The sequence below is a fragment of the Paroedura picta genome, chromosome 1, assembly GCF_049243985.1.
Source record: "Paroedura picta isolate Pp20150507F chromosome 1, Ppicta_v3.0, whole genome shotgun sequence".
Taxonomy (NCBI): Eukaryota; Metazoa; Chordata; class Lepidosauria; order Squamata; family Gekkonidae; genus Paroedura; species Paroedura picta.
The window spans coordinates 42,014,592-42,027,874 of record NC_135369.1 but is presented as its reverse complement, the minus strand read 5'-3'; the positions used below and the strand labels follow the sequence as shown (position 1 = coordinate 42,027,874).

The 13,283-nt window shown below is 45.8% G+C and overlaps 1 protein-coding gene and 1 long non-coding RNA gene across 3 annotated transcripts in view; one reads left to right on the top strand and one right to left on the bottom strand.

Moving 5' to 3' along the window:
- The first annotated feature begins 1,672 nt into the window (after positions 1-1,672).
- ACSS1 (acyl-CoA synthetase short chain family member 1) overlaps positions 1,673-13,283 on the top strand; it is a 45,710-nt gene continuing 34,099 nt past the window's right edge. The window contains exons 1-2 of the mRNA XM_077335227.1: positions 1,673-2,184; positions 11,025-11,121. Of these exons, the coding sequence (XP_077191342.1) occupies positions 1,851-2,184; positions 11,025-11,121 (431 nt within the window). The 5' untranslated portion in view covers positions 1,673-1,850. The remainder of the gene's footprint in view (positions 2,185-11,024; positions 11,122-13,283) is intronic.
- LOC143836218 (uncharacterized) lies at positions 2,182-7,127 on the bottom strand. Of its 2 annotated transcripts, none has more exons than XR_013230546.1 (3): positions 7,049-7,127; positions 6,187-6,336; positions 2,182-2,400 (listed from the first exon to the last, which is right to left on the bottom strand). It is a non-coding gene; the product is annotated as an uncharacterized LOC143836218 (long non-coding RNA). The 2 variants fall into 2 exon arrangements; XR_013230547.1 differs by having other exon boundaries at positions 7,053-7,118.

Below are 13,283 nucleotides of genomic sequence, written 5' to 3'. Positions count from 1 at the left end.
GAAATCGCATTCTGTGTAGAGGGCAGGGACTGAATTGACCTGGGGTTGGTATAAAAGCTCCGTGCAGTTTACACCCAAATAAGCACAATGAGAGTGTTAACCCAGTGTGCTACCACAGTGAAAAAGGCAAACTCTATGTAGATCATTAGGAAAGTGAAAAATATAATAGTTTTGTATGATGTCCATTTACATCTATTGTGTGGGCTCATTTGGAATACTACGTGCAGCTGTGATCACTATATTTCAAAAAGGACATTGCAGGGCTGGAAAAAAGTATAAAGGCAACCAAGATGAGCAGAGGTTTGGAGCACCTTCTCTATTAAGAAAGGTAGAAGAGTCTGGGACCTTTCAAATTAGAAAAGAAACAACTAAAGAATGACATGATAGAGGTTTGTAAAATTATGCATGATGTGGAGAGAGTTGTCAAAGAGAACTTTTTCTCTCTCTCCAAGGGCCCATTGTTTAACATCTTCATGCACCCAGTGGCACAGCTGGTCTGGAGCTATAGGCTGGGCTGTCACCAACAAACGGATGACACCCAGCTCTATCTCTTGATGAATGGCTGCCCAGACTTCCCCCCAGATACATTCACCAGAGTTTGGAAGCTGTAGCTGGACGGTTAGAGCAGAGTCACCTGAAACTCAATCCTCCAAAACGGAGTTCCTGTGACTAGGAAAATGACAGATCAGGAAGCATTGGTTGCGGTGCAGCTTAACATCTTGCCCTCAGCCAGGAATTTGGGCGTGCTCCTGGATACTTTCCTGTCTATGGGGGCCCAAGTCATGGGAGTAGCAAGCATAGCATTTCCCCAACTATGCCAGGCAAAGCTACTAGCGCCCTACCTGTCCCCTGATTGCTTGGCCACATCATCCATGCAACAGTCACCTCCAGATTAGATTTCTATAACTCTCTCTACGCAGGCCATCCCTTGACCTTGTCAGAGCTCAAACCCGGAATCCTTTTTGAGAATGCTTTAACTTTAGCAAAACACACACTTGTTTAATATTTTTTTATTTGTATGTTGATGTTAACCGCTGCGAGACAGGAGGTTTGTGAACGGGGGCATATAAAGGTAAAGGTAAAGGTATCCCCTGTGCAAGCACCGAGTCACGTCTGACCCTTGGGGTGACGCCCTCTAGCGTTTTCATGGCAGACTCAATACGGGGTGGTTTGCCAGTGCCTTCCCCAGTCATGACCGTTTACCCCCCAGCAAGCTGGGTACTCATTTTACCGACCTCGGAAGGATGGAAGGCTGAGTCAACCTTGAGCCGGCTGCTGGGATTGAACTCCCAGCCTTATGGGCAAAGCTGTCAGACGGCTGCCTTACCACTCTGCGCCACAAGAGGCATATAAATGTAGTTAATTCATTCCTCTTGTTTTATGTCTATGCGAGTGTCACTTATCCCAGCGGTATAGTCACGGTAGGTAGAAAGAAAACAAACTGGACGGCCTGCTGGACACACAGCTGCTCTCAGGGGGCTTTGAGTGCCTATTCCATGACGCAGTTGCCAAAACCTTCCGAAGTACTCCTGAAGCCTCAAAACGCAACAGTACGTAAAGGGCGGCGGGAGAGGTCTAGTAAAAACACACAGCCAGAACAAACCCCGTGCTCCGTGCGATACAATGCCAGCCCTCTTCGTAACCGCCGGCGGCCTTCCTTCCTCTTCCGCGTGTCCTGTGGGGCAACTCATCCAACCGCCGTTTCGCTTCCCTCCGCTCAAGGCAGCCGGGGCGGGCGGGCGGGCGAGGCAGAGGGCAGGGCAGGGCCGCCCAGGGGAGCTGCCTCAGTCCCAGCAGAGACGCTTCGTGGCGGCGCCTTCTCCCTGCCCCGCATCCCCGCAGAAGGCCCGATGGCAACCCCGACGGCGCGGACCTGCCTCCTGCGCGCCCTGAGCAGCCAGCCCCGGCGCCTGTGGAGCCGGAGTCCGTCCTGGGCGTCTTCCGTCGGCCGCCTCGCCAGCAGCGCCAGCAAGGGCGGCGGGGCCCTGGGCGGGCCGAGCGCCCCCGGCCTGGAGGGGGACTACCGGGAGTTGCACGAGCGGGCGCGCGGAGAGCCCGGCCGCTTCTGGGGGGCGCTGGCGCGGGGGGCGCTGCTGTGGGAGACCCCCCACCACACGGACTGCGAGTGGGACTTCGCCCGGGGCCGCGTCCGCTGGTTCCTGGGCGGCCGCTTAAATGTGGCGGGTAAGAAACGCCTCGTTCCTTGGGGGCGGGGGAGAGGGGCGCCCTGACGACCCCCACGAACGTCTCGTCTCTTCTCTCCCCGTTTTCTTCCTTCTCGTTTCCCAAACTTCAGGCGTCCTCATCTTGCCGTGCTGCCCTAAGTAGAATTCCACCCGTCTAATTCCACTGCTCACTGGGCTTGGGAGTGCTGAATTGTGTTCAGGCTGGCGCTGTAAACTGCAGGGCATAGGGGAAACGGCATAAGTACAGCCTGAGCTGAAGAAGGCAACGAGCTTGCAAGGGAAAGGTGGCGGGTTTTTGTCTAATCCAACCCAATTCGTGTGGAAACCCTGCCCTCTACGCTCAGATGTGCCTCTTGTGTGCTGAATGATATGCTGATTATTTGCTGGTTAAAGTAAACCATAACTGCCACCCTCCTGCGGGATGATATTCAAGAATGTGGAAACTGCAGAAGTAAATCGGGTATCAATACAAAGATTGTTTCTAATGTTACACCAGCTTAGAAAGCATTACAAAGCTTGCTGCTGTGCCTCCCCTCCCACACACACACCTTTCACTGACAAACTGTAAGGAATTCTCATGAAAAAAAAACTACAGCAGGGCACTAAGAATTACAAAAGTATTTGTTCTTGAGAGGCATGTTGTGAAAGGAAAGACAAAATTAGAGTCCAGAGGCACCTTGAACATGTTCTGACATGTTTAGACATGTTGTTTCTCATTTTAGACAACCAGCTGCAGAGATGTTTTGTAATTCCTCTTCTATGAAATGTTTTCATCCCTGCAGGACTGACAGGACAGGCAAGCTGAGGTTCAGGTCGTGGGTTCTGCTGCTGTGCTTGAGGGCAGGCCCCATGCTTTAAAACAGGCTTCCTCAACCAGGGTTTTGTGAAACCCTGGGGTTTCTTGACGGCCCTGGAGGGGTTTCTTGAATGGATGGGAGTTAAGAAGAAGAGGAAGATGCCGCTTTTCTCTACCCGAAGAAGGCTCAAAGTGGCTTACAGTCGCCTTCCCTTTCCTCTCCCCACAACAGACACCCTGTGAGGTGGGTGAGGCTGAGAGAGCCCTGATATCACTGCTCGGTCAGAACAGTTTTATCAGTGCTGTGGCGAGCCCAAGGTCACCAGCTGGCTGCATGTGGGGGAGCGCAGAATCGAACCTGGCATGCTTGATTAGAAGTCTGCATTCCTAACCATGACACCAAACTGGCTCCCTTAATTTTTTACATGTGTTTTAAATTTGTTAAACATTTATTGGGTGATATGATCATATATGATCATGTTGACCTGACCCTCCTCCCAAAACGGTTAATGATGGGCCTGGAGGGGGTGGAAAGGGGAGGGGCCCTGGGTGGGTATGTACTCAGCTATGCTTCTCAACCATATTTTGCACAATCACAACACTTCTGGGGTTTCTCAAAGCCTGAAGAATGTTTCAGGGATTTCTCAACAGTAGAAAAGTTGAGAAAGGCTGCTTCAAAGGCAGGTTCTGTCAGTGCCATCTAGCTACGGTAAAAGCATCTCAGATAACAGGGCCTCTAGATCATTTCCTGACAGAAATCTTTGGAGAGCTGCTGCCTATCAACATGGTGCTGAGTTAGTTGGTCTGACAGTCTGGCAGTATATCTTAATATGCTCACCCTCATTGTCTGCCATATGTAGCTCAAGGAACCTTTCCAAGGCAATATACTTGTGATAATGTATATATTGAATTCTAATACAATTTCTTTTACAATTTTTAAGAAATTGTAAAAGAAATTGTATTGGAATTCAATGTATACATTATCACAAGTATATTGCCTTGGAAAGGTTCCTTGTTTTTTTGTTGATTTTCCATTGTGAACCTTCCTTTTTTTGTGTTGTAATTTTATTGCCATATGTAGCTAGCATAAAGTGTACTGGAGATGAGGTTCAAATCTGTGTTCAGATGTAAACTTTACTATGGGAAGTTACAGTCTCTCAAGACTTTTCTGTTAATTGTTTTCCTTGCAGAGGAAGGAGCGGATTAAATTAATCTGTGGAGTGGATTAAATAAAAGGCTAAGGGCTGTTGGGGAGGAGTTAGGGCGGGCCCTGTCTGGGATAAAAACTCTGAGGAGCGAATCAGGAGCCACAAAGCGGTTCCTGATTCGCTCCTCAGAGTGGCAATCCAGGGCCAAGTGGCCAATTGGGGAGTGCGCGAAGCGTGCCTCCCTATTGGCCACTTGGCCCGTCTCCCAGATGGCCCGCTGTTAACTCTACACTCCTCCCGAGCCACCATCCTTGCTGGATGGCTGCCAGGCAGGAGCCTTGCCCCATGCCGCTGGGCTCCAGAGAAACTTCTTTCCCTCCGCCCAGTGACTGCCCTTCCCCACCAACGGACCACCACAACGTCCTACCCCGCCACCCGCCACCTGAGCCCTTCCCACCCCGAACGTCCGTACCCGCCCTCTCCACACTGCGCCCTTCCCACCCCGATCTACAACGGACATCTCCGCCCGCCAACGCCTGCACCCTTCCCACCCCCAAACCCCCACTTACACGCAGCCGCTTCCCCGCCTGTCCCCGGAATTCGCCGCTGCCGTGCCCACTCCAAAACTTCGAACAACGCTTCCCTGCTTCGCCGCTTCCCTCAGACTTCGCCGGCGCCACTGCCGCCAATTCCACGGAGACAAGATGGCGCCGATGACTAGGGCAATGCCGGCGAACCGCTCTTTCGCCAGTGGCCCACCGACGCCTCCCACGCCCGCCCCAAAATAGCGTTGCTGCATGGTGCGCAAAACCGCCATGCCGAGCCTTCGCACCCCGCCCAGAGCCGCCTGCCCTCCCGCTGCCCACCTAGGTTCCTGCACGCTGCTGCCTGCTCAGGACCCGGTGAGTCTCCAGGACGGGAAGGGGGGGCGCGCAACGACAGCCACCCCCCCAAGCCACGGCCCGTCCACCAGCCTCCCGCGGCCACGTTCTCCCCCAGCTTGCTCCCGCTGTATTTAAACGACAGTGGGCTTAATTCCTAGTGTTATAAATAAGTAAAAAATTTAATTTCTCCCGACACACAAACAGCAACACTATGTCACAGGGTCTTTTTGAAAAGGAGTGGAAATAAAATAAATAAAAACAGTATTTTATTCTCAGGTAGCATTTATATTGATTATATTGACATGTGGGTTGTGGTTGCACAGATGTCACAGGGGACTTTTTAAGTGATGTCTGTGACAATTCCAGTGATTGGCAATATGATTTTTCCCTTCTGTGCGTGTGGCATATATTCATTTATGTAGTGCTATTAGCATTCAGGGTGCTGAGTTAGTTGGTCTGATACAAGCAAAAAGCAGATCTTTGTGCCATATTATTTAGGATCTAATTTTAGATGTTTTGGGTAGAGTTGAAAATGGGGAGGAAAGACGAGAGGCAGTGGGATGAATAAGAGCAAGAGGGGTTGTAGAAGATGAACTTAGACTTTGGCAGCGTTCATATGTCTTGATCAGCTGTGGTTAATAAACTCTTTCATATTTAGCCATGATGTCCAATTGAAGGTGACCAGGTGACAATCTAGATTTTGCCACTGATTTTTAACCTGATTTTCTGTTCTAACAGTAGTTTGTTGTGACCTTTGAGTTAACAAACTTTGCTGAGCAGCATCACCCCTTGTGTACAAGGAGTGTACTATTTGCAGGCACAGTAGTACAGGTGAATGATCTTTCTAGTTAAGTGAAGGGGAGAGGAGGTAAGAAGCCGATGAACAGGTTTACAAACAAATGGGAATGTCTTTTAACAGCAGTCCACCGTTCATACACTATATAGAATGTTTTATCTGTTCCACACAATAAATTTCTGGTAAGGGCTTGGAGGAGGAGCGTGTCTCGTGGCTTAAGTGCTACCCAGCGTTTAACACCCACTAGGGACAGCTGTCCCGCCCCTGAGTGCCTCCTCCTCCAACCTGGTTAACAGCCAGCCAATCGCCTTTCGTACCCCACCCCTGACCACCCCCTCCTCCTTCCCTCTGAGGCTTGGAGGCTACAGATCCTTACCGGGTGAGAGCTGCTGCTGTTGGTGAGTTCCACAAGAGCTGCCTGCAGCCTTTCCAGGTCCTGGGGGGAAGGGGAGGCCATCTGCAAAGTTCTTCACCTCCAACCCCCTAATCTAGCACTCGTTGTATTCCTGAATGAGTCCAGTGCCACCTAAAGAACATAAGACCATAAGGAAAGCCATGTTGGATCAGGCCTGTGGCCCATCCTGTCCAGCACCCTTGTGTCACACAGTGGCCAAAGCTCAGGTGCAATCAGGAGGTCCACCAAGGGGGGCAGAACTCCAGAAGTCCCCCTACTGTTGCCCCCCCCCCCAACATCAAGCATATAGAGCATCACTGTCCCAAACATAGTATTCCATAGGAATAGCCACTAATGGACCTGTTTATCCATCCTCTCTTGAAGCTGTCTATGCTTGTAGCCACCACCACTTCATGCAGTAGTGATTTACTCCACTTTGGATAAAGAAGTACTTCCTTTTATCTGCTCTAAGCTAACTGCTCAATTTCATTGTGTGCCCATGAGTTCTAGAGTTGTGTCATTAGTCTTCCTTCTTATGGTAGGTGTTCCATCCCCTTAATTGTTTTAGTTCCCCTTTCCTGTACCTTTTGCAATGCTAAAATATATTTTTGACGTACAGAGACCAGAACTGTACACAGTATCCCAAATGGGGCTGTACCAAAGGGTTATACAGGGTTGTTATGATACTGACTGTTTTGTTTTCAGTCCCTTTCCTAATAATCCCCAGCATTCTCTACCATGACTCCAAAGTCTTTCTCATAATCAGTTACCACCAGTTCAGACCCCATCAACGTATATTTATAGTCAGGATTTTTCACTCCAATATGTATTATTTTGCACTTACCCACCTCCTCTACCATTTCGATATCCACTTGCTTAGCTTCAACAGATTCACAGTCCTCCCTGGTTCTCATTTCCCTGAACAATTTAATGTCATCTGCAGACTTAGTCACTCCACTGCTTACAACTCTCAATCATTAATGAATAAGTTAAAGAGCACTAGACATTGTACCAAGCCCTGTGGTACCCACTGCTTCTCATCTTCCACTGCAAAAACTGCCCATTTATACTCACTCTCTGTTTCCTTTTAATTAATACAACAGGACTTATACTCTTATTCCATGACTGCTGATTTTACTTAGGAGTCTTTGATGAGGAACTTTATCAAGAGCTTTCTGGAAGTCTAAGCAACATCTACTGAGTTACTCTTATCCACATGTTTGTTTACCCCCTCAAAGAACTCTAAAAAATTAGTGAGACAAGATCTTCCCTTACTGAATTTGTGTTGATTCTTCCTTAATAGCTTTTGTTCCTCAATGTGCCTATTAATTCTTACTTAAAATACAAGATCTTCCCTTGCAGAATCCATGCTGATGGTTCCTCAATAACTTTTGTTCATCAAAAACCAACAAAGATTATTGAAATGTTTTAATTCTGGATAAAAGTGAGAACTGAGTGACCAAGTGACTAAGCTTGTGCAGTGAGATAAAAACCCAATATCTCTGTTAAGCCCTGAGGGTTCCATTGTCATGTCAGCAATCTCCCATTCCAGTCTGTTTCTGAAATTCCTTTATAATACTTTACAACACTCAGGACAACAGAACCCCCAAGGCTTAACAGAGATATTAGGTTCTTATCTCACTATAGATATAAGCCACTCAGGCCTGACAGGGCGGAGTAATTTCTTCGTTGATCTTAAACTTGCTGCAAGACTTTTCCACCAAAGGTTTACAGCAAGTTTTATCCCTATAACTTTTCTTTTTTAGAAATTATCCATTGTTCAACAAAAAATAAAAGAAGGGATGAAGTTTTAAAGCCACAGTAACTGATAAGGTAAATTACTCTTCCCAAGGATTATGGTGTTCTGAAGTCCATGTTAGCTGTTGCTGCATCAACAGTGTCTTTCACCACCTCAACAGAAGTGATGCCTTACCTAACAGGAGATGATCTACCTATTCAGCAAAACCATCAACTACAGTCACTCTTGGATTATACTAGTACATAATGGATTATCTTGAATTATTCTAGTACACAGTTCCTCAGGGCCTGTAAAACAGAGTTCTTCCACTGAGCTTTTGGTTGGGGGCAATGATCTGATAACATCTATAGGTGAGGAGTAGTATGATTGATGGTACCGCAGTTGAGACAGCACTGGAATTCTATGTTCTGTTTGACTAACCCCAGACAATGCTCAGCATCTGTCATTATAATTATCTTAAACTGGAGAAAGCTACAGTGAAATAATAGGTGACATTTTCCAAGAAATGCCACACAGTCTTTTGCATTTTCTGCCTTTTACGAGTTAATGTTCTACAGGGCAGGTGCCTTAAATAAGTACACATTGATGGTTTATTATGAGAATCTACTGGAACAAAGTAACCACATTAAAAAGTCCTTGGTCATGACCTAGTCCAGCAGGCAGTGCTACTGGCATCTTCTATTTGTTTTAATTGTGCTTGGAGTGCGGCGCTACTTCATGGGTTATATCTTTGTATAGCCCACTACTGCACAGTTAGTCCTACTTAAGAGCATAAGATCCCTGTTGAATCAGAGCAGTGGTCCATCTAGTCCAGCATCCTTTATCATACAGTGTCCAACTAGTTCCTCAGGAAGGCCAACAGCAGGGCATAGATGCTCAGACCTTTACTCAATAGTGCCTTCTGGCACTGGGATTCAGAGATTTCATGTCTCTGAATGTGGAGGTTCCTCTCCATCACCATGGCTAGTAGTTATTGACAGACATCCTCCATTAATCTATCTAAAGCTTTTTTATTCCTGTGGCCATCACTACATCCTCTTGTGGCAAATTCCACATTTTAATCATACTCTGTGTCAAGTGATATTTCCTATTCCCATTCACAGTCTGGGCTCCACGTATCTGAGGAACCACCTGTTGCCTTATGCCCTCTGCAGGGCTTTGTGCTCTGCGGGTACCAATCTGTTGGTGGTCCCCAGCTCTCGAGAGGTGTGTCTGGCCTCAACCAGGGCCAAGGCCTTCTGGATCCTGGCCCCGACCTGGTGGAATGAAGTCCTGAAAGAGTGTGGGCTTTGTTGGAGCTTTCACAGTTCCACAGGGCCTGCAAGCAGAGCTCTTCCACCAGGCATTTTGTTGACGCCGAGGTAAGTGAGATCAGAAGCCCCTCCCCAGTTGTGCGGTGTCATCTGGCCCCCATGGACATCTCCCCTGAGGCTCTTGGGGAGGTTGTTGAGCAGGGAGACGGTTGTTTTTTGTCACTGGGAGAAAATGTTTTAGAGGGTATGTTTTAACTTTTTATTGTGGGATTGACTATTGTAACTCACTGTGAGCCAGTTCCTGGGAGTGATGAATGAATGAATGAATGAATGAATGAATGAATGAATGAATGAATGAATGAATGAATGAATGAATGAATGAATGAATGAATAAATAAATAAATTCCATGCAAACTGAATTGGGACAAAATTTGGCAGATTTTTCTTTTCATATACAGCTTGATTTATGAAAAACTGCCATAGATAGCTTCTTAAATATATTATTTAGCTAAAAGGGAATTGCATATGAAAATCCTTTATAAGCAAGTCTTTGATTTCACTGTACAAAAATAATATTAATACCATTTAAACGTTAAAACTTCAGGGAATAAAAAAATAGTGAAGCCAGTTTGACTGCCATGACCATAAAGACAATACATATAAAAGTTTTAAGAGTATTTTTGAACTCTGAATGTGGCTAGAATGATTAAAGGAATTCACTGCCACTGTTGTTTATTGAAGAAGCTTTTCTTGTTAAGGACAATCAATGTGGAACCATCCACCACATACAGTAAAGTATTCACTGCAGCTTTCCCATAAAAGTCATGCATGTTTTATTAAGTGTACATACACTTGTATCTCAGATACTATCTTTAAGTCCTTGCAATGGAGACTTTCTTAGGAAAAAATGAAGAAAGGATTGTCTGGTGAACATATACTATTTCTAGAGCTCAAGGTCATGTTTACACAACAGCCTTTCAGTGGAAAAAACGTTCCTAGATATTACATAATTGCAGACAGGTGAATTACATGCTGTCATGCGAGAGATTATGGTGGTCAAACCTCAACCATGATTTCATAGTGGTAGAGAAATTTAGAAAACATTAGCAGCTTTTGTACATCATGTTTGTGATGCAGTTGGGCTTCTCAATGCATTAGTTTTCCAAACTCAAGAAATACTGGAGAGAACAACAAGAAGCATGATAAGTGCGAGGGAACCCATTTAAGAAACCAAGCCGCATCAAAAACTTGTGGAAAATTGTTGTGGAGTAATTCTGTTATGCTCAGAAACTGAAAGGGAACAAGTCTTTCTATACTGAGGGGGCAGAACTTACTTCAGGATGCTATTCACACTGTTATTCCTCAACAAAGTACTCAGAATGCTTCTTTTGCATGATCTGTGAAACTTTCCTTTCTATTCTTGTGCAAGTTTAGTTCCTCCGCTGTCTATTTGCAGTTCCCTGCCTCGATCATACAAAGGTCTCTGCCAGGTCTTTTATTTTTCAAATGGTAAATGCGTTAGGTAGATGTTATATCTGCCAAGCTTTGCTTCTGGATAACAGAAGTTTGTTTTTTGTTTTTGAGAATTTTAGATATTGTTGTAAACATCAAAGGACATCAACAAATTCATATTGGAAGCTGGTCAGTTTTGGATGTATGTTTTGCAAACAGCATTGTATTGATATACATGTTTACTGAATCTAACAGAGCCTTGCTGATGTTTTGCTGAGAATTCACATAGGCTGATTGCTTGTACAATGCAGTCCCATTTATTTAAATGAAATTTGTGTATATTTATTTATGTATAGTTAACTGCTTGGACCAGCATGCACATCATTCTCCAGATAGAGTGGCTTTGATCTGGGAAAAAGATGAGCCTGGCACCGAAGAGAAAATTACCTACAGGTATGATACTTTACTTTAGAAAGCATCGTGTAAATCATCTTGATATTATTTACTGCCAGCTGGAAGAGCTGATTAACTCTTTGTATAAAATCTTTCACTTTTCTTGGTAATTACCAAGCCAAAGAACATATGCAATTCAGTAACAGTGGCAAATGCAGCAAATGTTTTAGCAGTATAGCCTTCAAAATGATGGGATGATGGGATGTTTAGGGATAGTTAGGTATGATTGCCCCAGGCTCTCTCTTTTGCTTGTCTGAAACCTGATTGATGGGTTATGAAGTCCTTGTGTCACCCTTGGTCTTTTTGATCAAATTTCTAGGAGTTCTATGCTTATAACTTATTTACCAGGTACATGTGAGACTAGTTCAGATCTGGAATAAAGGGATTAGGAATAGCTGGATAGCCTGAGGTTGTTTCAGGATGGAAAATGTTATTTGGGGGGGGGGGAGGCTAATTTCCCAGGTGAATATGTTGGTTACTTACTACACACATTGACTCTTCAGGGGAAGTATCAGGGGTGCTTTGTCTGTTGTAAGTCACCCTGTGCCTCTGGGGAAGGGTGGCATATGAATGAATGAATCGTATTTATGTACATGATCTAGAGGATTGGGGGGGGGGTCTCTGCTGCTGCTAGTGACTTTTATACCACTCTCCATTACCTTTCATTCTCTAACTCTTCCAAGTGGTTTTGATTGGGAAGATTTTCTGCTTCATCTCTACTATTTCAGTCATAGCTCCTTTATCACTGTCATCTCAGGCATTTTGGATGAGTTGTTTTGGTTTGCTTTGCCTTTCTACTAGTATGGCCAGACTTCATTGCTGGCCAGAGAGTAAAAGTTTACTACAAGCTTTCATATAACTCCTATAAAATCCAAGTAGTCATTAACTACTGTGAATAAACAGATCAAAATTTGAATCCTGTGGCACCTTTAAGACCAATAAAGTTTTATTCTGGGTATAAGCATTCATATGTACACACACTTCTGTCATGCCCTTGTCCCTGACACCATCTGACACACCAAAGGGGGCACATAAGTGCCTGTACCAGTCATAGAAGACGATCCCAGGCTGGCTACATCCTCACATGGGTGAGGCAGTGGTGGAACTAGCCACGGGGGAACTAACTGAGAATCAGGGCCATCCAGGCCTAGCTAGTGCAGAATGGCCTAGTCCCAATCAAGAACCCACCCAGCTCTTTGTGCCAGCACCACTACATCAGGATATGGGGGTCCTGTTCCATTCTGAAGGCTCGCTGGAGTGGCAGAGGCAGCACAGAGAGCCAGGCTGTCACCACACTATTAAGCCAGATGGCATTCCGCTGAAGGACCTTCCTAAGAGAGGGCTGAGCCCAGTTGCAAACACTCTGAACTTACCCTCTGAACTCAGTATTTAAGGCCTCTCCATGGGTGAAACCTGTGCATTCCTTGCTCATCTGTCTGGATGACCAGTTTCTTGTGCTCTTCAGTGAAGCTCTGTTGGTTTGTTTCCCAGTTCCTGACTTTGGCTCGGCTTCGGACTCTTTGGTGGTTCCTGAGTTTGGCTTAGTTTTGAACTTCCCTCTGGCTTCGGGAGGTGGTGAGTTCTCCATCTTTGGAAATTTTTAAACAGAGGCTGGAAAGCCATCTGACAGAGAGGCTGATTCTGTGAAGGCTCAAGGGGGTAGCAGGTTACAGTGGATGAGTGATAGGGATGTGAGTGTCCTGCATAGTGCAGGGGATTGGACTAGATGACCCATGAGGTCCCTTCCAACTCTATTATTCTATGATTCTGACCTCAGCTCAGCTTTGAATTTTCCCTGGCTCTTGACTATGGTACTGCCTTGGAACTCTCCAGTTACTGACTCTGGCTCAGCTCTAGACTCTGCTTCATCTTGCCCCACCTCTCTGGTTGTCTGAACTCCCTGGACTCTTGGCCTGACTCCCAGACTTTCTCTCTGCCTGAAGATTTGGTCTCGGCTTCTGGCCAAGGGAGTATTTACCCAGTCCTAGGGTGTGGCCTGACAGGGCAGAGAATTTCTTCAGAAGTGTGGTACCTGAGGAAGTGTGAGTGCATGAAAGTTTATGCACATAATAAAACTCAATTGGTCTTGAAGGTGCCACTATACTTAAATTTTGTTTTGGTGCTCAACATGGCTACTCACTGAATGTATTATAATTAACGTC